This window comes from Apium graveolens, chromosome 4 (genome assembly GCF_009905375.1).
Source record: "Apium graveolens cultivar Ventura chromosome 4, ASM990537v1, whole genome shotgun sequence".
NCBI lineage: Eukaryota > Viridiplantae > Streptophyta > Magnoliopsida > Apiales > Apiaceae > Apium > Apium graveolens.
In genome coordinates, this window is record NC_133650.1 from 123,287,651 (window position 1) to 123,312,368 (window position 24,718).

The 24,718-nt window shown below is 32.2% G+C and overlaps 2 protein-coding genes across 6 annotated transcripts; one reads left to right on the forward strand and one right to left on the reverse strand.

Annotated features, from left to right (window-relative positions):
• The first annotated feature begins 320 nt into the window (after window positions 1-320).
• LOC141719439 (uncharacterized) lies at window positions 321-2,812 on the forward strand. The gene has a single exon (XM_074521815.1). It carries the CDS (start codon window positions 623-625, stop codon window positions 2,573-2,575), a length of 1,953 nt encoding a protein of 650 aa, XP_074377916.1. The 5' UTR covers window positions 321-622; the 3' UTR covers window positions 2,576-2,812.
• Window positions 2,813-4,707: 1,895 nt separating this feature from the next.
• Window positions 4,708-6,788, reverse strand: LOC141719442 (uncharacterized). 5 transcript variants are annotated; one of them, XM_074521819.1, is made up of 3 exons: window positions 6,456-6,788; window positions 5,445-5,556; window positions 4,708-5,353 (listed from the first exon to the last, which is right to left on the reverse strand). In XM_074521819.1, the coding sequence occupies exons 2-3, from the start codon at window positions 5,523-5,525 to the stop codon at window positions 4,838-4,840; spliced, it is 597 nt and encodes a 198-aa protein (XP_074377920.1). In that variant the 5' UTR covers window positions 5,526-5,556; window positions 6,456-6,788; the 3' UTR covers window positions 4,708-4,837. The 5 variants fall into 5 exon arrangements, with proteins under 5 accessions (XP_074377920.1, XP_074377922.1, XP_074377921.1 ...); XM_074521821.1 differs by lacking the exon at window positions 6,456-6,788 and adding an exon at window positions 5,671-5,985; XM_074521820.1 differs by lacking the exon at window positions 6,456-6,788 and adding an exon at window positions 5,662-5,985.
• Window positions 6,789-24,718: the final 17,930 nt, after the last annotated feature.

Genomic DNA, 24,718 nt, shown 5'->3' on the forward strand with positions numbered 1-24,718 from the left:
GATCCGATTTAAATTAGAAAAAAGCCCGGTCTGATCCGATCCGGCCCGAAAAAAGTCCGGTTAGGCCCGCTTCGAGGGTCCAAACGGACTCTGACATTTTCGAAAAGTTCGGCCCGGTCAAAGTTAAAGCCCGAAAAGTCCGGCCTAATAAGATCCAGATTTTATAAGACCCGGTCAAAATCCGACCCGATGGGCCTTTTGTGCTAGATTTTAGTTATCGTATAAAAGTTGCATAGCTAATACTTCTTCACAAAATAAAAAGGTAAAATTGATCCTTCTTCACAAAATAAAATAGTAAAATAAAAATAAAAATGAGCCGTATCATATATTAGTGAAAAAAGTAACCGAGTCGGGTTATTTCAAATACCAGCAGCTCGACTACTCCAATCTCAATCAACGCTCCGTTTTCCGGTAACATTCAGTTACATGTTACCCTTTGCCTGTTATTGATAGATACAACTCTGTGTATGTATATTTTCTTAATTTTATCTGCACCATTTTTTTGTGTATTATTATTGATTGAATATATATGAAATTTCAAGAATTAGAAGAACCCTAATATTTTGATCTGTGTAAAACCCTAAAATTTGGGTTTTTGATGAAGTGAAGTTTAATTCATGTAATGGGTTTGAATATATTGTATTATGTGCAAAATATATGGCCCTTTTCGAGTGTTTTACAGAATAGTGATTTGAGAGAGTCTGATAGAATAGTTAGTAAGTTAGGTATACCTGAGCACACTAAAAGATTTGTTTTTGCGATTCGAGAACCTGAGTCGGATGCTGTTATTTATATTTTATGTGCTCAGAATTTGTCTGAGAGATCAAATTTGGATGTTGAGTGTCTTATTAGAGAAATTAGGCCTCAAGCGGTTATTGCGCAGTTAGGGGACGGGACTTTGAATGAGGTTTTTGAGTCGACGGATGATGAATGCGGAGGCGGTGGTGATGATGGAACTTTTGTGAATTCATCGGTTAATGCAGTGAAGAGGTTTTTTGTTCAGAGGATTGCTATGGAGGTTAGTGATAGTTTGCCGACTTCTTCGTTTGAAGTGTTGAAGAGGTGTTTTTTGCATAAGATTAATAGAGAGAAGTATGAGAGTATGGCGGGAGGTTTAGTATTGAAGGAGATATTTGGGGTTGGGTGGAATAAGCATTTCGTGACTGCGAAAAGGGTGGCTGAAGAAGTTGGTTCGGAGTTTATGTTGCTGGAATCTCCGATTGTGAAATGTAATGATAGTGGGAATTTGTCTGGTGAGGCTGAGGTTGAGATTGAGTCGGGGAACAGATTTCAAGGTCTAACTTTTAAACCAACTAATTTAGTTTCGCAAAAGGTGGGGTCTTTTTCTATGTCGAGTGTGAGGAGGTTTTCCTTAACGAATGATATTCAAGCGCAGATGGTGAAATCATTATCTTCATATGTAGTTCATCCCAGTCCTGCACCGGGAGCAAGTTCTGTAGATAAACATCTAAAACCAGATTATGAACCCCCGGAATTTGCTCACTCCATTTATCCTTTGCTTGTTGATCTGCATAAAGTTTTTGTTGATATACCCTCAATTGGAAGAGGTCTAGCTCATGCGCAGAAGATGCTTTATGATGTGAGTAGGGGGGAAGTGGTTGATTCCCAGCTCCTCTCTGAAGTGTATATCTTTCGAATTGCAGTAGAAGGATTAAGAATTGCTCTAAATAATGCAGGAAGACTCCCTGTTGAAAAAATTAAGAACCCCAACAGAGCTCAAACTGTATTTTCAGATCTTCCTGTTGAGGATAGATCACATGCTCTTCTGGCACATGCTCTTAAAAGTCAAACTAAGAAGTTCAAATCTGTTGTGGCAATAATTGATTCTGGTGCATTATCTGGCTTGAGAAAGCATTGGAACACTCCGGTTCCTGAAGAGGTAAAGGATATGGTTGCACAGTTGGTCGGTGATTGCAAACATGATGAGGAAAACAACAATGGTGTTGGTAGGAGGCGACTACTAACAGATAAACCAGTTGTGGCTGTTGGGGCTGGAGCAACTGCAGTTTTAGGAGCTTCATCCCTCTCAAAAGTTGTTCATGCGTCAGCCTACATGAAGACTATTCCAGCTTCTCTTAAACTTATGGTTACCCAGACACAAAAGGTATTTGCTATGGCACTCAGCAAGACACTTGGTCCATCAAATTTGGTTCATGCATTTACTGGTTCTGGAGTAAAAACGTCTGCATTGAAGGCAACAGTTTCTGCAGAGAAAATCCGAGCCGTGACTCACAGTCTCATAACTTCTGCTGAGAAGACGAGTTTCTCAGCTATGAGGGCAGCCTTCTATGAAATAATGAGAAAACGGAGGGTGAAGCCGATTGGCCTTCTTCCCTGGGTTACTTTCGGGGGTAGCGTTGCTACCTGCACGGGCTTGATTATGTGTGGTGATGGAATTGAATGTGCTGTGGAATCTTTTCCTGCTGCTCATTCAATTGCCTGTTTGGGTCGTGGAATCCAAAATTTACGCCTGGCAGCTCACACAGCGGCCGAAGCACAGAGCTCCAAGATACAGAAATCTATAGATTCCTTATTGTACAGATTTAAGAGATAAATTCTCTAAATTTAAGAATTTGAGTTTATTGACAATAGCCCTTTTGATAATACTGATATCCTTTATGTATGTGTAGGTTGAGTCTCAGTTATACAGTTACGGAGGAGTATAAAGAGAGTTAAAGTTGGGATTTACTGCGATTCTGTTTCTTAACCTTTTCTTATTCTTACCCTCTTTTGAGTGAATGGCTATTGCTTTAAAGCAAGATGGTGCACGGTAAGATAGTAATGCTTACATGAGAAGTTCCGGGAGTTGATTATCCTTAGACTTAATGTCTAATCCTGATGCAGAAGTAGATAATAGTAAGTAGATAATTATCAATACATGAAAGCAACCTATCGATACAGTTATACATCTTTATTAGTTCTACACAATCAGATTGTTGGCTCACGAAATAAGAACACAAACATAACTAAAGAAAATGTTTGACTGCCAGCGTTTTCTATAGTTGGAGCTGCAGTTAAAACATGCTTTTGCAGCAACAGCTGCTACCTTATCTCTAAGGCCCCTACAACTTGAAGCCACACCTCCCCTCTCTTCTTGTAGCTCTTCTATGAAGGTAATAAATGAAAACTTTTGCACATACCAGTTCAGTTGTACTAATTGATGATAAAAAAATTCTAAGGCTAATTAGCAAAAAAAGAAAAATTAAAAAAATTCTAAGGCTATGACGAGATAGCTAGACACTACAATAATCTGTTTGAAGTCATTCAGATCATAGTGATACTTCACTTTCATATGATCCCGCAATTGTAGCTTAGGATTTTACTAGTTTTGTACACAAGGTAGAGTATGTATACAGATCGAAAGATTTGTTCGAATTGGGAGCTGAACTAAATGCAGTACAATTTTAACAATTTATTCCATGAATATGATCTTTCAGTCCTATCTTAGCAACTAGCAAGATGATCGCCTTTTATCCATTAGTCCATAAGATATCAAGCTTAGCATTTTCCCTCCATTACTTTGCAATATATATATTCTCATCGAAATGTAAACATATTTTTTATGGGAAAGTTATACCACCAGGACCAATTTTAAAAACAGTTACCAAGCTTAGTTTACAAAAATAGAAATACAACTCTGAGAGTTGTATACTGCATGCGATCTTTGGTCATACTGAGAGATTTATTTATCTCCCTGTTATCTCTTCTTCAGTTTCGTCGCAATAAATTGGATCGATTATTTAGCATGAAAGGTACCGACAGATTACCTTAAGCCCTTAGAGCCTAGAGGCTTCATGTACAAATTTCAGTAATGTTTAATGAAGTACAACTTATCTATACAAGTCAAGAAACCATAATCTATCTAGTTGGAATTCAGTATATATTGTTGGTTTAGTGCAGACAAGCATGTAAGCGTTCTGATCTGTTGCCTGTTGGTCTGTACTAAATTCCAATCACAATGGTGAATGGTAGGTAAAGAAGACCAAAGAGACTAGATTAGGAACCGTTAATCCACCACATGTGATCAATTAAGCCACTTGATTGTATTAAAATCATAGTCCTACCACTTGCTTTGATTTACTATATTAAAGCCTAGATAATCAATAGTTACTGGATACGAATCTTACCCTCCTCCACAACCTTCAAGTCCTCACTCCCCTAGTCCCCTTCCCTTGTATACTTAAAAATCTGATGCACAAAAAAAGATTGTAACATACCAAAAAAAAGTTGGTTCAAGTACAACTATAAACAAGTTCTCCAATGAAATAAAGAAAACAATGATAAGAACACACTTTTTTAATTGATAGTCAGTATGAAGATTGTGGATCAGATAGAAGACTTGTTACTGATGAAGATTGCGGACAATATCAAATACTAATGTGAAGTTAAGGTCTGCTTAGTAAGCCCAGTAGTTATTATGTGAAGTGATCAAGAAGATAAATTGAGAGAGTATTGATGATGACTTGCATAATGTCTTATATGACAAAGATTAAGTTGCAGGTGCACAGCTCCTTTCTACTCACTCAGCTAATTCTATCATTTTCGTGAATTCGAAACCACAAAAGAATGAGAATTAGTAATGCAGAAAAACAGCTGTCTGACTCGAAGTTCTTTAAAACACACTTCACTGTCACTAACTAAATGGAATGGGTTCTGAAAGCTGGGGAAATAACTAAACAAGTAATCTTCGCACATAACTCTGAAACCCATGATACTAAATGAATTTTACACAAAAACATATATCACTCACAGAATTAGTAATGTACATACAGAACTCTAAAGTTAATCCTCAGATACCAAGTAGTACTAAATTTTTTTAAGTCATATTGAGGCTTAGAACTGGGAACATCCAAGGGGGCTGTTGTAATCTATCTTGTTCCATATCAGAATTGGTTCTTCTCCCGCTCAAAAAACTCGGGTTTGAATTAGGTACCTCAACAAGTCCCCATTTTTGTGCTGATTGTTCCTCTTTTCTACTATTTGTCATTCTCTGAGTCTTGGAATTTGTCCTCTTTATATGGCTAGAGCTGGTTGAAGAAGAAGAAAAACTGAGTCCAGAATCTGATGTCCTTGGTGTCTCGGCTGCTTTTCTTCTCGGATTATAATTTGAAGGGCCTAATGTCAGCTCTATCTCACTCTCATCTTCCACCTCTGGTGCATCAATCTTTTCTTCAGCAGGCGGTTCCAAATCAAACACTTGCACTGGTGGTTGATGCATATCACGTGAAAAGTTTATGCACTGATCATCCTTTTCTCCATTTGGTTCGGTTTGGCTTGCGATGTTCTTCATTAGCATCTTTTGGATTTGATACAAGCGATGGAGTTCAAACACCTGCAATAACAATCTCGTATACATAAGCACTAGGACTGGTGTTCTACTAATCACATACATATAATTCAAAATAAGGGAAAAACATATATACCTGCTCTTTGAACATCTCTTCCTGCCTCAACATTGCTGTCTTCATGTATTCTTTATCACATGGATTCAGAAACTTCTCCATTTCGTATGCACTAATATAAACAGCTAGCTGCCTAATAAAAGAAAATCAAAAAAGATTTCAGACTAACGAAACTTTAAATAATTCGTATGCGCAATGAGTGTTCGGGGACGTTTTCTACGATACTGAGAAACATTACTTGTCATACGTTTTTAGACCACAAGTCTAGTTCTCCTCACCATCAAATATCTTAGTAATTGGTATTAATGGTATCATGTTCAAGTGCAAAATACTGATGTAGCTCTTTAACTTAGAGAACCCCTACCCTAGAAGTAGTTTTAATTTGTCCATATATGTAAAATATGTGTATTGTAGATATGGCTTATGTGAGTAACGTACACAGATATTTTATTTGTGGTTGATGTTTTCCTAATTATAGATGACTTCCAATAATAGCGCATGCTCCATAGATATATGGAGCCCCAGAAGATAGGGATGAGCCTGTTGTCTTCTGTTTCATTACAAGTCAAGAGCAGTACATCTCTAAAGCTTTTTCAAATTAATTGACCAATATTACTCATAAAGTTCAAGATTTTAAAAAGTTGATAGGGGTGATAATGAAAACCAACAACTGAATTACCATTTTCTTTGTTAGGTAATTATAATTTAAGATTGTTTATATCTATATAAATTATTTGATTGCAAATTTATGTAAAAGCGCTCTCATGTCGAATTCTGTAAGCAAAGTGCTCTAGCTATGTGACTAGATAAACTCTAAAACCCATGCAATAAATTAATTAAAAGGGAAGAAAGATAAATGGCGTGTAATAATCATAATAATCAAAATCCTTGTATTGCACACCACAGATATCAGAAAGAAAGAAAAGAATTAATTACCTAATTAATTAAGAACATCATCTGTTTTTAAGTTATTCTCACACACACACATGTATGTAAGATGATCAAACATGCAAAAGGAGTGAATTGTCTCACCTGAAAGAGGCACATGCAGCTGATGGGAGAAGATGGATCAAAAGTAGTTGCCTTAAACAAGAAAGGAAGGCATGAAAAACTGAAGAAGCCTTTAAAGGGAAGAATGGCGAGAGAGAGAGAGAGAGAGAGAGAGAGAGGGAGAGAGGGAGAGAGAGGTGGTTATGAGATAACTAAAATTTAGAAAGGTAAGTAAAGCTTTGTTTGAATGAGAAACACCTTGATCTCACTACGACCTTTGCATAAAATAGCACCACTACAGATCAAGAAGATAGAATAAATAAATAAAAACTGAATAAGAATTTATTTTTGGTTTTATTTTAATTATCTCCTTTTTGACACAGAAATTAAAGCATTAATGATACATATATCAGGTTTTAAGGCGTGGAGTAGCAAACAAATCCCAGTGCACCAATAGCCAATGCAATTCAAGTTTTGTGAAAGAGATGCATCAGACAACTACAGCACTGCACATATATTTTATTGGATAGATATACAGATATAGATTTATCCATACAAGACTGCTCCATTTCCTCCGTCTCTCCCCCTTAGTTTATACTATTAATAAATTATTAAGTAACAATACAGATGTGGATCAGAGGGCCTGGACGGTATTTATCATCAAAATAACAGCTTAGCATGCCAAAGTGAATCACATGCAACCCAAGGAATTTTCTATAGAGTTGAACAGTTGTCTAAATAATTTATACATTAATAAAATTAGCCAGCCAAACACACCCCTTCTCCTTACGTTTGCAATTTTGCATTATATATCATTCAGGACTGTTGTATAAAAACGGAAATTATTGACACCGTTATCTTTCAGCCAATAACGCGACGTCCTCCGAATTCGGGATCTAGACTTGGGAGTTACTAATTAATAAATAATAATCTATTATATAACAGAATAAAATAATAAAATAAATATGACCATGCATGTAACTGAATCGATCACATGTTATAGTATAAAACAAGTATTATTACAAACTATAAGTTATTACAATCCAAAAGTCTAATTAGTTTTACAAACTATTTCAGATTTTATTACAACACATTAAAACTAAGGATCTTCGGACGATCTTGGTCCACAACTTTCCTTAGGTTGGTGAATTATAATCATGCTCGAGTCTAGCTGAAAAATCAGACTAATAAAGAAATATGAGCCAATAAAATGGCCAGCAAGCAGTATAATCCCGTAAACAAGCAAAAATAATATATAACAAAATAAAAATATGAAACAGCAAAAAGAATCTATATCATAAAGCCTATAATAAATAAAAAAATCTTTATCACAAATATGTAACCAATATCTGTTTAAGAATTAAGAACTAAATTTTCATTTAGTCTTTTATGATTGCCAATGATTATATTGAAATCTCTCAAGATGCATGCATTGGCTCCGATGATCAGTCCCGATGCAACACCGGTATGCCAAAGCATATCCAACAACCAGGGCGCGATTAGGCACACATTGGCCTATTTATACTACAGTACGTCGTAATATACACACATACAGTAAATCGTAATATATTCACACGTTGGACCGGTACCATGACCTCTAACGCAAACCATCCAATCTTAAATATAAAAATTCAGTAAAAACAAACTTCTTATATAACAATAAACTACTACTCCAATTTATCAGGTGTAGCCACAAATTCAACTTTAATATTAAACAGTATATCTCACTGTTCAAGAAACAACCAAGGAATCACTGTTTAACAACATTAATGTATTTTAGCATAATAATTACTAGAAGTATATGTCAATCTGTATTACAAGGAAAGCTATACTGAAAGCAATATTGAAATGCAATTGCCAAAAATATCGATCAAGGTAGAAGACTTGCCTGGTATGCACAACGTGATTTCTAACTTTTCCTAACACCTGAATGAAAATCCTGGCCACTCGATTCTATCAATAAAAGTATTATTTTAATAAACCAGACAAAACTCAGTTGACGTAATTATACGTCTTAACGACTAACGTCTACCACATCGTTTATATCTAGTCAATCATTTAAACAGATAAACATATTTCACATAGCACGTAAACATATAATTCATGTAACACGTAAGTCAGATCGTCAAAAAATAGGGCTCGGTACTTTTAAAACTGAAATCGGGTCAAAAATATAATTTATTGATCAATATTCGACTTAGAACGACTTGAAACATTAGCGACCTTTCGATATAAAAGAATATATGTCTCAAAAGTATTTTTATTGGAAGCAGAATATTTTCCAGAGTTTAAACGCGTTTGTTTCGTTTAAAACGGACAAATGATCTATTTTCTATGAAAAAATAAGAATAAATCTATTAATATTGATATTAACTGATTATTCAATACAATTATATATTTTTTAAAGTTCAAAATAATTTTAAATTATTATTTGACTTAATTATAAATAATTAAATTTTATTTAACTATTTATAAATAAAATTAAGTGATTAAATGAATTAATCAATTAATTAAATCCACAATAATCAAATTAACACAAATTATAAATAATTAAATAAAATTTGGTTTTTTGAAAATAATAAGGAAAATATTTTTTCTAAAATTAAAATAATTCAATTAATAATTTAAAATAATTAACCAAATTAAATTTTCAAAATAATTTTTTTTTGAATAAAGGAATAGATATTTTATTCATTTTTTAAAAATAAATCATACAAACATTTTTGGGGAAATGGAATTGGGTAATTTTGGATCAAAATCGGGTTGGGTAATCGGGTTATTGGGTCAAGAAATGGGTCACCAAGAATCTCATAAACTCGCCGGATTATTTGCAGAATCCAGCGTTGCCCGATTTTATGTCGAACCGCGTTCAAGCCTCAAACGCCTTGATTCCAGTCCGGTTTCGTTCCGACTGAATTCAAAATCAATCTAGAAATTATAGTGTCACAACAACAATCCCAAAGTATCAATACCCTGCCATCTCCGATGAAAACCGAAACAAAACTTGGCGATAATTCCGGCCATATCCGACAACCACCAAAAACCGACATCAAAATCGATGATATAGGCACAAATAGAGTTATAATTTAACGATCTATCATTTATGTAATCCGTATGAAAAGTAATTGGAAATCGAAAACCCCAAATTCGACAATTATAATAAAAAAATCAAAATTTCAATACGATTAACCCTTGATAACACTGAACTCAGAATCTTGTAGTACTCGTTACAAGCTTTGATTCAGCTACTTCAACTCCAAATATGACCAAGTCTATCACTCTCAACGATTACATCGATTTCAAGAACAAACCCTAACCCCTTTTCTAATTTTCTTATTTTTTCTTGATTTTTAGGATAATTGTGTAAATAAAATAATAATTTCTGCTATTTATATTAATCGGAAAATTAATACCCAAAAATTATCTAAGGGCGTTTTTAATCCCTTAATTATAATAATTAGCCACAAAATTAATTTTATGGGGAATAATTTTACAAATAATATTTTTAAATAAATATAATATATATGTCAAAATTCCCTAAAATTTATGAATATTTTAAAAATATTAATATAACCGATTTTTTAAATACCAACGATTTTATAAAAATAAAAACCAGAATTTTGAGGGCTCTGACGTCCCGATAGGAGCCCGGTTCGATAAATTTTTCTAAAGAGAAATATTTTCTAAACTAATAAAAAATCCCGAAAATAATTATAGAACATGCTAAAACACATAACATTCTACAGAATGTATAACACATAACACGTAGCGATAAATAATGCTTTAAATTACGTTTTTGAAATTCAGAAAAATTAAAATGCACCAAATTGGAATAAAAAACATATATTTATTTATTAACCACGTAATTATAGTCACAAAATTTCCCGGATATAACATTCTTCCCCCCTTAACAAAATTCTGTCCCCAGAATCAAACTCAAGAAAACAAATGAGGATACTTGTCAAGTATCTCGCTCTTAAACTCCCAAGTTGACTCTTCAACAATAAGATTCCTCCACAAAACTCTAACTAGGGACACATACTTATTTCTAACACCTTCTCCTTATGATCTAGGATTTCTATTGGTTGCTCAACAAAAGACAGATCTGGTGGAACTTCTATCCGCTCAAACTCTATAACATGCTTTGAATATGGAGTATAATTTTTCAGCATCGATACATGAAAGACGTTATGAATGTGCTACATATGTGGCGGTAAAACTAGCTCATATGCAACTTTTCTCACACGCTTCAATATCTCAAAAAGACCAACGAACCTTGGATTAAGCTTTCCCTTCTTTCCAATATTGACAATCCCTTCCATAGTGATATCTTTAACAATACAGGTTGTGGCGCCCCAAAATCCGGGGTCAGGGTTCTATGAGGCCACGCCATCTTAAATCATGTTTAACATTATCTCGCACAACAATATATATATATACTCACACCTCTATGACCCCACACTTATCAACACACACACACACACTTACAGGTTATTGTCTTGGAAACGAACAATTCATTACTAGAGTTTATCAAATCCGCAAAGTGATAGTTATTACATACCAAAAGTGATTAATTCTTACCACAGGTGTAACCTTTATTTAAGGTTAGACCGGTGGCCAAATATACATTTCTTCAACATTACCTTACATAAGTCATATTTATAAATAACCCGGACTAAAAATAACTGAAAACCAATCCAGCTTATACGATCTGACCTGGGGTACTGCACTGAACATCATACGGAACAACTGGTCGTTTCCTACCAATTTCATGGCCGTGAGTTTCATGATAAGCATCTTGATTCGCTATTGTGTTGTGTTATTTTAAGAAAAAATAAGTGTGAGCTATAATCCCAACATAATAATGTACAGTATGTAAAGACTGTATAAGAAATTCATATCTGATTTCTGCATATGATATATATTTTTTAAATAGATTTTCTTGGTGATACACACCTCTTTTCAAAACGATTCTTTGATTGATTTATTAGTCTGCAAATACCTTAATGGTAAACTCAGCACACAGTCTTGGGTTACGGTATTGCATCACAATTTCAATTGGAAGAATGAGATAGTCTCTGGAGCCCTACTATACGATGATCAGTCATACAACAGAATAATATTATTCCCTACATGTAGAATGACGACTTCCTTACTCCGGTTATCACACTGGCCGCATACGGGCTGTGTGTCTCATTTTGGGTATACACACACTTTGTAGGTCCTTGAATACACATGGTACTGTCTCCTAACGTACTAGTAGTCTCCCCAATACACAAAGTACTAGATCTCTACCCCTCCCTTTTCCTGGAAGAATCCTATCATATTTCTGAAACTCGAACTATATCAAAGTTTTCCAAGCGTTTTGCTTGTGGATAGGCACACCTAATCTCATATATGTATATATGTACTTCCGAGAATTTTCGGAGGGAGTACTAATATAATGTAAGTTGACCGTTGTCAACAGATAAATAAATAAGGGGGAAATTCTTTTGATATTATAGTCAAATTATTTAAAGTATGTCGAGATAAAATTCTTCAACGATCTTCAAGTATTAGTATGATTTTCTGAAACTGAGAAAATATTTTAAAATAGGTTTTATGATTTTTAAATGATATTAATAAATATTTAATAATTAATAATAATTATTAAATAATTAAATCTCGAATAATTCTATTTTAAAAGGATATTTGAAATAATATTTCTCAACTAGTTTATGTTTAATAAATTAAATTGATTTATAAAATATTAAATTATTGAATTTTAAATAAAATAATCTTTGGAGAATACTTCTCCTATTTAAATGAATATCTGAATAACATTCATTGTTCGAGTAATTAAATATAGCTGAGGGAATACGATCTTTGGAAATTATTTTAAATATATTCGAGTTAATTTAATATTTCGCAAAGGGACATCGAGTCCCTTGGAATAAAATAATTACGGATTTTATTCGTGCAAAAATATTTCCAGAATACTTACAGGTTTTTAAATAATTATACCGAGCGCTTCTTGGTCTAAATATATGTCATGCTACTCGCTAGCGTTAATATTCTTATTTAAAGCACCTCTGGAATATTTCCGGGTTTTCATCAACTTATACACCACTCTATCGTGCTGTTATAATTTTCTACGATATATTCATTATAAACTTAATTAGTGTTGACACGTAAAAACTCGTATTTTACTATCATAGCAAATATGACATTTGTATGAAAAAAGTAAAACAATCTTCACAACACAACAGTATATAGAATAGGGTCCATGAACTTGCATGGGTGCTTCGAGGTGGAGGGTGCTCTAGGGTCCATCCGGAAATCTTTAATCATGAACAATTATCATTCCGTTAGATTCCGTCCGTATTTATCGTCACTTTGTACATACGCGATACTTACTATTCATTTACGCGACTCACTTTACTCTCATTATTTCAATAAGTACGAGTACTTGTCAAATTCACTTTCTTTTCATAATCCTTTACGTCCGTTAATATCTTTTACATTTCATCCCTCGCTCCACTCGCAATTTTTAAGGATTTTTACTCGCGCGGTCTCAGCTCCGATATTTTTATAAAATTGAAACATCCATATTTTCACTTGAAATATTTATGGCAGCTAATAGTTTCCATTTATTACTCTCTGTAAAAATTTCACGATTTTTGAATACTTTTAAGTCGATCATTTCTATTTCCAAAATTCGTAATTCGTAGTAGTTTTTATCGCGTAAATCGTTTTCACTAAAACGGGCCTAACTTCTGAACCGTAAATCGAAATCAAGCGATTCAAGTGCCTAAACGATCCTTACAAAAAGATCTATCATTTTAAAATATTAATTTTCAAGAAATCATAGTTTATACATTCTGTACTTCTACAGAAAACTTAAGGTTACTATTCGCTCATTTTATAGACGTTACGCTCGCGACTCGAGTTTTATTTTCGCTCTAAATCATTAATCAACAACCAACAATCACCATACCATTATCTTAACACTTACTCCTCTCAATAACATCAAGTTATTGAGGCCACAACATCAATCTTAATAACTAACTAACTTATCATCAAGAAAATAACATATTAACCATAAACTAGGTTTACAACTAAGATCCATGATTTTTTTAAAACTTGAACCTTAAACAAATTTTGGATAAAGATTTATACATTTCTTGAAATCTTGGGAGGTGTTTTTCTTGATTGATGAATCTTGGGGAGGCTTGGGTGTGCTAAAGGTTCCTAAATCTTGCCATGAAAATCAAGAAATCAAGAAGTGTTACTATTTAGCACTATTAATCATTACTTTCATGGTTTTACTACCCATCCAAACCTTAATGAAATACTTTAAAAAAATTTATCTTAACTTAGTTTGATATGTAGGAAGCTTATGAATTAATTGGAGAATTTATCCATGGCTAGAAGTTGGAGTTTAAAATTTGATTTCTTTGTTTTCTTCCAAGGGGCCTAATGGAATCTTTAAGTGAGAGAAGAGAGAAATTTTTTGTGTTGCTTGGCTTGCTTCCTTGTATAAGTGATATGATTATATGTGTATATATCCTAGACAAATAAATCTTCATCATATCTTGCTAGCTTGACTATTTTCAAAGCTATTTAGCTAGCCAAGTACCACCATTTCTATTCATGTTACAATTTGCCTAGCTAGATTACTATGCATCTTAGATTGGTTACTATTTGGTAGCCAATCCTTGGTTACTTCCTTAATAATTAGTTTGCATAGTTTGCATGGCTTGATACGTTTCATTTGTTCGCTTACGTATTTACTTGATCGCTTATTCATTTTTGTAATAAATCTTCGTAAGCGATTCGCGGGGTAAATCCTTTCTTATACGTCATTTACGCTTTGAAGCCTTGTACTTGGGTCTTAATTTGTAGGATTTTAGATTCATAATTATATTGTGATTCTCGTGTTCCTCGATGGTTCGTAGATACGGTCGTTTTACAAAGTTCGTTTTCTTTGAAAACTAACGGCTTTTACATACACTCATTTGGTACGTATAATCACGATATTGAATCGAAAACTAAATTTTTCATGCATAACAAAGTGTGGGCTAAAAAATTTTCCCCGATTTTCAGGGTTACTATTCATCAAACATTTTACAAAGTCTCAAAAATTCGAGTTATTACACAGGTTCTCCCAATTCGAAATCTATATATTTCCTTGCTTGATCAACATATTTACGTTGTCGATCTTGCGCGGCTTCCAGTCGCTTTTGAATGAATTCAACTTTTCTTTCATTTGCTAGATCAATTTTGGACCCAAAAATTTGCGTTCACCAACCTCTTCCCAACATATTGGAGATCTGTATTTTCTTCCATATAAAACTTCATAGGATGACATTCCAATTTTTGCATGAAAGCTGTTGTTGTAAAAGAATTCCATCAATGGAAAATGGTCATCCCAACTGCCTTTAAAATCCAGTGCACACACTCTAAGCATATCTTCTATTATTTATATTGTCCTTTCACTTTGCCCATCTGTCTGGGGATGATAAACAGTATTCATATTCAGCCTTGTCCCCAAATATTCTTGAAATTGCCTCCAAAATCTCGAGTTGAAACGAGGATCTCGATCTAACACAATTAATACCGGAACTCCGTGTCGTACCACTATTTCATTCAGATACAACTGAACCAACCTTTCTAGTGAAAATTTCTCATTCATAGGGAGAAAATGAGCAGATTTAGTTAACATGTCGATGATAACCCAAATAGCATGTTGATTAGCTCTGTTCTTCGTTTTCCCACTACGAAATCCATGGTAGGATGTTCCCATTTCCATTCTGGAATTTCTAGTGGTTAAAGTAATCCACTTGGCCTCGGGTGTTCTGCTTTGACCCTCTGACAAGTGTAACACTTACTTACCCATTTTGCAATTTCCTTCTTTATATTTGGCCACCAAAAATTTCTGTCAAATCTTTGTACATCCTAGTACTACCAGGATGGATAGAATACCTGGAGTTGTGAGCATCGCGCATAATTTCCTCTTTTAGTTCTGGCACATTAGGTATCCAAATTCTAGAAGAGAAACTCAAAATTCCTTTATCATCCCCTAGCTCTTCTCCTACTAACTTTTATCATAATCTTTCCTAACACTTCTTAATCTTCTCTAGCAGCTCTGGCTGGAATGTCATTGCGTAGATCATGTCGCTGGTTGATTCGGGAACACAAATCTCAATCTCCAATTTCTCAAATTCTTTCACTAGTTCTTCGGATTAAGTTAACAAATTTAGTCTTTCCTTTCTACTTAAAGCATCAGCTATCACACTGGCCTTACCCGGGTGATAGTTGATAGAACAATCATAGTCTTTGATCAACTCTAGCCAGCTGCGTCGTTGTCTCATGTTCAATTCCTTTTGAGTGATGATGTACTTCAAACTCTTGTGATCCGTGTAGATATCGCATTTCTCTCCATACAAATAGTGTTTCCAAATCTTCAATGCAAATACTATTGCGGCTAACTTTAAGTCATGCGTTGGATATTTCTGTTCGTGAGGTCTTATATATAATTTTATTAAAATTTTATAAGATTTACAAAAATAAAATCAAATATCTTTAGTTCAATATTTATATTTAAGCGTTAAATTTTTTACAAAAAAATATTAGTTCATATTTGATATTTAAGTGATATGTTTATTACCTACTACTATATATAAATTTGTGATCAGCTAATATAATTTAGTAGCTCATTATCGATCGAGAAAATTTGAAAGAGATACGAGAGTTATTCAATCGAAGAAACAAATTTAATTATTAAGGATTTGTATAATTATACGAGGATTTAGGGGTATAAAATAGTTAACATAAGTCAATACGTTATTATTGATTATTAACTATTACTTTGGATTTTAATTTTTCTTAATTTTTAAATAATTTTCACCATTTGACCAATTTAGCCGATTTTTGACATGTATGGATTGATTAATCCCGTCTCGCACGACTTTTGGTCAATCTTTTTTAAAAATATTTAACCCAATTTCTGATTAATCAAAATAAGGCATATCCAAAATTTAATTAAAATCGGACTAATCGGCCGATTTTTAGAATATAGAGTGCATCTAATCTAATTAAATAAGCAAGCACAATTGTTGTACACCATAAATATATATATATATATATATATATATATATATAGTCTTACTCCATTACAAACTAAATTAAAATACAAACTACAAATTATACCATTCCACACACAACTCCACCTTATTCCCTCTATTTTTAATTGAATTTTTCATGTTAATTAGTGAATTCTTTTTAAAATCTAACTTCACTGTATTTTTCTAAATCCTCCAACAATCAGTATGAATACCAGATTTGATATATTTCGGCGATAAATCAGTAATTATTACGAGAATCACTAAAAGCTACTGGTTCCTGAAATAGTACTGATTTCAGCTTAGCGATTCAGTTAAACTTAAATACTGATTTCTCGTCAAAATATAGCAAATATGCTATGTAAATTGATGAGTGGGAGATGGAGAAAAATATGTTAAAATTATTTTTTTAAAAAAGTTAATCGATTAACGGGAAAAATAAAATTAAAAATGAAGGGGAAAATAATACATAGTGCACATGGAAGAGAGAGAAACGGATTAAACATGTGGATCTTATTGATTTGTAGTTTGTACTCTAATATTGGTTTGTATTTGAGGACTTGCCTTTATATATATGAAAAACTATTTTTGTTGAGAAGAGATGTTTCATTTGCTGCATTACATTTACATGTTCAAATTTTGAATTATATTTCAAGTTGTTTATAATGCCGATTGAAATATGGCATGCAAAATTTCCATGACACAGTATATATCGGCCGATATTGTTTTCCTATCACAGAAGTTATCTTCGATAAGATATGTTACAACACTTCCTAACTTCCTAACTAACTATTTTCCTTGTTTATAAATATATAGGCTGATTCACCATCTACTTAGTAAATACTCCTTCCACTTGATAGTAATGCATATATGGACGTGACACTTTCTAAAATTGCATGGTTAAAGTTTGATAGATAATCCCCGCCACTAATTATAAGATGATCAGGTGAAAAAGAAAAGTTAAGCCACTCATGCACCTCCAATACGCATCATAGATTGACATTTTTATATAAATCAATCTCTATCAATATTGCTATTGCATGCATTCCGAATATTGACTTCTTATTTGGTTGGGGGACAAGCAAATCGATCTCTCTCTATATATATGAAAGGTGCGGAAGCAGTTTGGGGGCAGTTCCTTGTAGTGGCTACAAAATCAAATACTCGTCGAACTCCAGCAAGGAATTTACTTATTTGGAAAACTAATAAAAAAAGGTTCATTTGGCAGGGGGCTTGAAGTACTACATTGTGGATGTGCTGCGAGCCTGCGAGTCTAGAACGATTCATGCACACATGTAATACATCTTATACAATATTATGCATAAAATAATCAGATATTAGGTCGAATATCAAATCACGGAGGAAATATGTAGTCGAATATTTGGTCGTACGCAAGTACATTCTGAGTGGTAGCAAGAATTATTTTTACACCGTGACTAATTATTCTCGACAAAATGAACGTCTAAGAAATTTATTCGACTCAAAATTAGGCTTTTGAACGGGGTAGGTGATTGAGGGCTTTTTGTTTATAGTACCTGATCGACCACTCGGCCAAGGACTGGAATTCTAAAGTTAGGTAAAGAAAATCGAAATTCGGACGAATTAATAGGAATTGAGAGATATTTGATACATCCTAAACGTGAAATGAAATGTGATGAGTTTAACTTAATTTAATTGGTTCCCCTATTATTAGGTTGTGTTCACTTGTATTAAATAAAATGAGCATAGAATGGAATGTAATTTATAATATTTTTTTGAAAAAAATGGATGAATGTGTTTATAATTTTCATTTTTTCATCTATTTCTTTTCAAATAATTTAAAATGATCCATTCCTCTTTCACGCCATTTTCTATACAATCCTCATCATAAAAAAATTTTACTTACTGATTTTTGTTAATTATACTCTCATACATACTCTCTTTTTTCATATATTTGCTTGTAATTTTCATTCCATTTCTTTCACATTTTATTCTCCCCAAATAAAAACACCCTTTTAATATATATGAATCAATTAAAGTAAATTAAAATGATGAGATTACTCGCTTAGAATGTGCGCATGAGAACATGTTAGAAAATTTATTTTTTTATTTAAATATGCACATGCTAGAAAATTCATTTTTTTATTTGAAAAATGCGTTTTGACAAATATTAGAAATGCCGATTGTCATGCAAATTTTAATTTGAAATTGGGGTAAAATATATGCATAATGCATATAAACGAGTATCCCAAAGCATTCTAAGGGTCGATACAAGAGGATGGTAGAGGGACACAGAGATGGAGCCTGGAGGAGACATGAAGCACGCTTTGCCGGTAGAAGAAGCTGCACCAGAATGGTGGTGGTGGGTCCGCTTGTGGGCTTTGCTCCAAAGTGTGTGAACCACGGCCTTGCTCCGGACCTGGTCCCCCCTCCCTCCACGAGACCATGACGCTTGTTCAAATTCGATTTGAATATTAATTCTAGGTTAAAAATTTTAGATGCCTACTTGTTTAGTTAATCTTTGTTGATGATACGACGCGCGTATGTTCCTTTTTTTCTTTACGAAAAGGAGAGATATATTAATTCATCAAAATTACGATCAGAATATAAAATAAAATTTATCAAATTGATAGGAACATATCTCCTATCAAAATTACAATCAGAATATAAATACGATATTCTAGCTAACTGGTGAGCCACCATATTTCCACACCGTCTCATAACATATAAAGAAACCTTGTTTAACTGATGTATGTTCCTATACCTAAACCTTTTACGTTTTGATGCGTTTGTTAATTATTACTACTTGTTACATTTAAATATTCAATCCGAACTCTATATCCCATTATCATAATAAAACTGAAATCAGGCATGTTTAAGAACATCTACTTCGTCAATAATAGTATTGTTTATTTTGGGGTCTGCACTGTCAGGGCCATGTATGTCTGTATGTGTGTCTGCAGCTAATTGTGTTCGATAACTTTTGGGGCATGCATGATCTAAATCACGGGTGGAATTTTTGAAACAAATGGCAGTGACTAACTATTCACGATTAGTTAATTAACAATAGATAATCAGCTTAATCATGATGATTAATTGTGGAATATTGAACATTTTAACATTTTAATAATCTTTATTAATAAGCGAAACTTACTTTCAAGTGGTAATTGATTTCACTTTTTTTTGGTACCACAACCTTTTGATTTCACTTTTCACGATAACTCTAACTCTAATTGTATTATTATTATCCTTTTTATTCCTATATGACTTATAATTCTATATATATATATATATAATTTTTACATATTTTTCTTTATTAATAAATTTTTTAAGTGATACTTTGTTTTCACTTATTTTTTAATTCTATTACCTTTTGTTTTTTTGATTCATGGTGTAACTCTACGTGTAATATTTTTATCCTTTTTATTCCTATATGACTTATAATTCTATATGTATTATTTTTACCTGTTTTTCTTTATTAATAAACGAAACATATTCACTTATTTTTAGTTCCACCACCTTTTGGTTTCACCTTTTATAACTTTGTTTTTTTGTTTTTATGATTCATGATGTAACTCTATGCGTAATATTTTTATCTTTTTTTGATTTCTATATGACTTATAATTCTTTATTTATTATTTTTACCCGTTCTTCTTTATTAATAAACGAAACATATTCACTTATTTTTAGTTTCACCACCTTTTGGTTTCACCTTTTATAACTCAAGTGTATTATTTTTATCCCTTTTTATTCCTCCTATATGACTTATAATTGTATATGTATTATTTTTACTCATTTTTAAATTTTTTATAAGCCGTAATTTTTTATTATTTTTATAGGTTTGAATCCTATTTTTAATTATGTTTTAAAATAAATAAGTTCATAAATTGGCTAAACTAAATAGATTCTGAGAAATATAAAATACGACCAAGTAAATAGGCCATGTGTTTAAATTGAAATTTTTTAATTTAGAATTTTTTAATTTGTTGGTAGAATTCCATTTTAATAAAATGGTATGAATATTATAAAAAATTATATTTTAGTTTCACCACTAGAAAATAATAAAATTTGTTCAAACCGTAATATGATTACAATTCTATTTTCGTATAACTTCAAATTATTCTTGATAGGGTACTTGGTTTCATCTTAGTACGGTTACGCCGTATTTTGGTTTCATCCATATAGTTCTCTTTCTTCTATATTGTTTTTTTTATCAAAATATAGATTGAAATCATATTATAATTACGATATTTCTATTTTTCGTAGAATTCTTTTTTATTTTTTATTAAGATAATAAAATAGAATCTTTTAAACAATGTTATTATTAATTAATAAGAAAATCATCTTTTAAGGAATACTTTGATTTCACCTCTTTTCGGTTTTACGAACTTTTGGTTTCATCCTTTTTTAAATCTTGCTATAACTCTAAATATATCATTTTTATTCCTTTTTATTCATATATGACTTATAATTCTATATGTAATACTTTACCCGTTTTTTGATTCTTATATACCACATATTTATATTGTTTTTATATAAACAAAATCGTATATACATTGTAATTTTTAGATTCATACTTATAGAATGTAATCTTTGATTTTTTCGTATATTGTTTTATTGTAAATTATAAAATACATTTTTGTAATGTTTGATCTCGGTCCGTGCTTCGCACGGGTTATCTACTAGTATTAATAGAGAGTGAGTTGTAGAAAATTGTTGGAGAAAGAATAATTTTTTCTCTCTTAAATAATCAAGAGTCTATTGATTATAATATTTATAGAGAAAAACTTAAAAGTCTCTTGAGTTGCTATTAGTTCTTTATCTTATTTTTTAAACATTATTTTAGGGTTCTGCAAGGAAGTAAGGATGGTATACTTTGGATGACCCTATACATCATAATTTAGAAAAAATCATACAGGATCACGGCACAAATAATAGCATTACTTTTTTCTTTTAAAAAAAATATTGTAACCCGATTAAGGTTTCTTTTCGTCAAGATCGTGCAAGCAATGTTAGTTGCAAACCGGAAGCATACATGTACTCTATACTAAGAGCCATATAAGTTAACAATACTAAAATTTTAGCTTTCTCCAATTTTACAAAATTAATATTTATACAATATATTTACATTTTTGCTCAATTTCTATTTGGAAAAAAGAATCAACCTTTCTTAATACATTAAATCACAACATTTAGCGTTTAGCTTGTCATGCAAATTGCAAATGCAACTTACATCATAAATCTTTAAAATAATGTAATCACATAATATATATGCCTTACATAATTGATGTGATTTTAGAAAACACATTTTAAAGAGTACTTTCTTACATGATTACAAATATTTTGAAATACGTTATACGTATCGAAAAATAAAATTTTAATTACTTTCGAGGAGAGTGCAAATGAGTTGCTCACTTTCTCAATAAATATAGTACAAAATTTCAATTATTTTAAATAATTTTTTATTATGGAATAACAGATATGCTAAATAAGTTGTGTATTATTATGGTAGTAAAAAACTTTCTTTTAGAATAAAAGGTAGTAAAAAACTTGATTCTCATGATTTAATTATTAAAAAATCTATACTAAACTATAATAAACCGAATGATGTATAATTTACTTGAAGGATTATCCTTATTTTGATTATTAAAAATAAAAATTAATAGTATTATACACTTGCAAAACTAGTAAATCTAAATGACTAAATTATTAGAAAGTCTCCTTATTCCTAGAAACTACTAGCACGGCTTATCCTATCCACCTAAATTACAAACACGGTTTTTTTAATTATTTAATTATTTAATTATAAATATTTATAATTATTGTTGTGGGTGAAAACTTAGGGTGTATTTATTACTAGGTTTCGTGAGCTTCGAGAATAGATTTGACTGCTCTCATGTTTCGTGACTTAATTATGCCTTCACAACATGCCTACGTACCTTGCTGTGTGCTAAGAATCAAGTCAAAAAACGTAATTATGATTTGTGGGGTGAGGTCCCTTATATAGGCATGGAATGCCTTGAGTTAGATTAGAGTTAGGAGACTCGATGGACAAGTCTCAGACTTTGGATAGATTTTGGAGTCCCGAAAGGTAAAGATTGACTTTCCTATAGGACTGTATAACTTGAGGATTACTCTTTTAAGAGTCTGATTCTAACTTGAACTTGGTTTCCCACATATAACTTGGGCTGATATCAGGCCTACGAATTTAATAATAATCCCTCAATCTATGGATCCTTACAGCCCAATTAATGTCACATTAATTACTGGGCTTAAATGCGGTTTACCTTGGTTCACGTAGTTTGCAGGCTATTGCGTGAGCCCGTAGGGTTTACCCAGTGCGCACCCGAAGGGTAGCGGCTGCGGGTTACCTACGGTAAAAAAAAATTACTGGGCTTAATAACCGGGCTTTGTCCTTGGGACAAATCAGGCATAATTAATGCGCTTATTTATTACGCAGCCATGGTTATTTTTATCCCCTATCAATTATTATATATTTAAAGTAAATACAAATATATTAAAATTAAAATTATTATATAATTGAATAAATATAATTTTAAAAGTATTTAAAAATTAACGGGAACATGGGATTTAAGCTAGTATCGGTAAAGCAACAAGATATTATTTAAAAACATACATACATGAATCACTTGTGTCTACAAAAACTTACCTATTTTTCGTTATAGATCATATATATCAATTGTGAAGTAGGAGGGTAAAGAACTACAAAATTCTGTCTTTAGTAAGGAATTACATGGTATTGTGATTTTAGGTTTGAGAGGTTGAAATTAAGGTGCATTTTTAATAATGTTCTGATATTCAAATTAATTTTTAAACGTTCTCAGATGTAATATATGCATATTAGTAACTTGCATGCATTCATAAATTAAAACGTAAAAAATATAATAGTATATTATTAAAAAAATATTTTGAGAAAGAATTCAGGTACCTTCATCCTTAACCTACTACTGCAAAAAATTGGAGAGTTTTCATTATAGCACCCGTCTGAAATAAATTTCAGGTTTCCACCTAGATAGAGTCAATTGAATATTTGCTTTACTTTACATTCACACACGCCTCCCTGGATAATCGACCACACGAAGCAAATCATCTGCTTACGAGCACAATTATACCTTTATGTATTCTATTCTATGCAAAAGAAACATATAGTGACAAAAATAAATATAAATTAAATAAAAAGGATATGTAGTTGCAGTGTCCACTTGTAAACATCCTTATCAAATTTCTAAGCACTAAATACTTTTACGTGAGATAACCGAATTAGATTTCACTTTTATACTGAAAGGAAAGTAGTAGTACCCAGGGGGGCCTGTGATCAAGTGTGTGTTTTCGTACGTTGGTGATAAAAAGAAGTTGTGATAATGGATGATGATGCAGAATAATTGGGTCATTCATTGTCCTCTCTACATAATGTATCTAATTATTCCCCTTTTATATTATAAAAACTGTAGGGTCCCTAAAATCATTCCCGGAAAATATTCTTAAATGCTGAGTTGTCGTAATATTGTTGATTATTTTTTTATTAATGAAAATGAAACCCTCTTACATTAACATAAGTTGGTTAAGTCCCACGAATCAAATAACTCTAGTGTCATTTGATACTTTTTTGGGATATATTCCGGGATATTCAATATTGCTCTTTATTTCTTTATTTTATTATGAGCAGTGATAACTGACAAGTGTCAAATCCAGATTCTCTCTTCTTGTAATGCGAAATCAATGGTCCTCTTCTCCATATTATCTATGATGTGCAAGCATCAAGCCTATCAACAACGTCAACATGTAATCCAAATGTTTATACTAGCCGACGCCGCCGCTTGTAAAATATCAAAACAGAAAACAAAATATAAAATCAGCCAGGCCTGTGGACCTCAGGGTCCAAGCTTGCTATAGTAACTGGACTGGCCCGTTCCTGTATATATATCCAATTGTGGAATAAGATTTTTATTTTCTTTCTTTGTTAACCGAAAGCAAGAAAACAAAAAGCATATGTAAAACAACAGAACGATAATGAAGAGGAAACAATCATTTCAGCATTGTCCTGGAATGATCATTTGCACAACTGAATTTTGCACGCATACGCTATTTTCAATGAAAAATGCTGAAAATGAGTTAAGCGAGGGAGCACACTTTTATTTGGTGGTCGACTAAAAAAATTTAAGCTTGATAATGTGGAAAACAGAGAGCTTATAATCGTCGAAA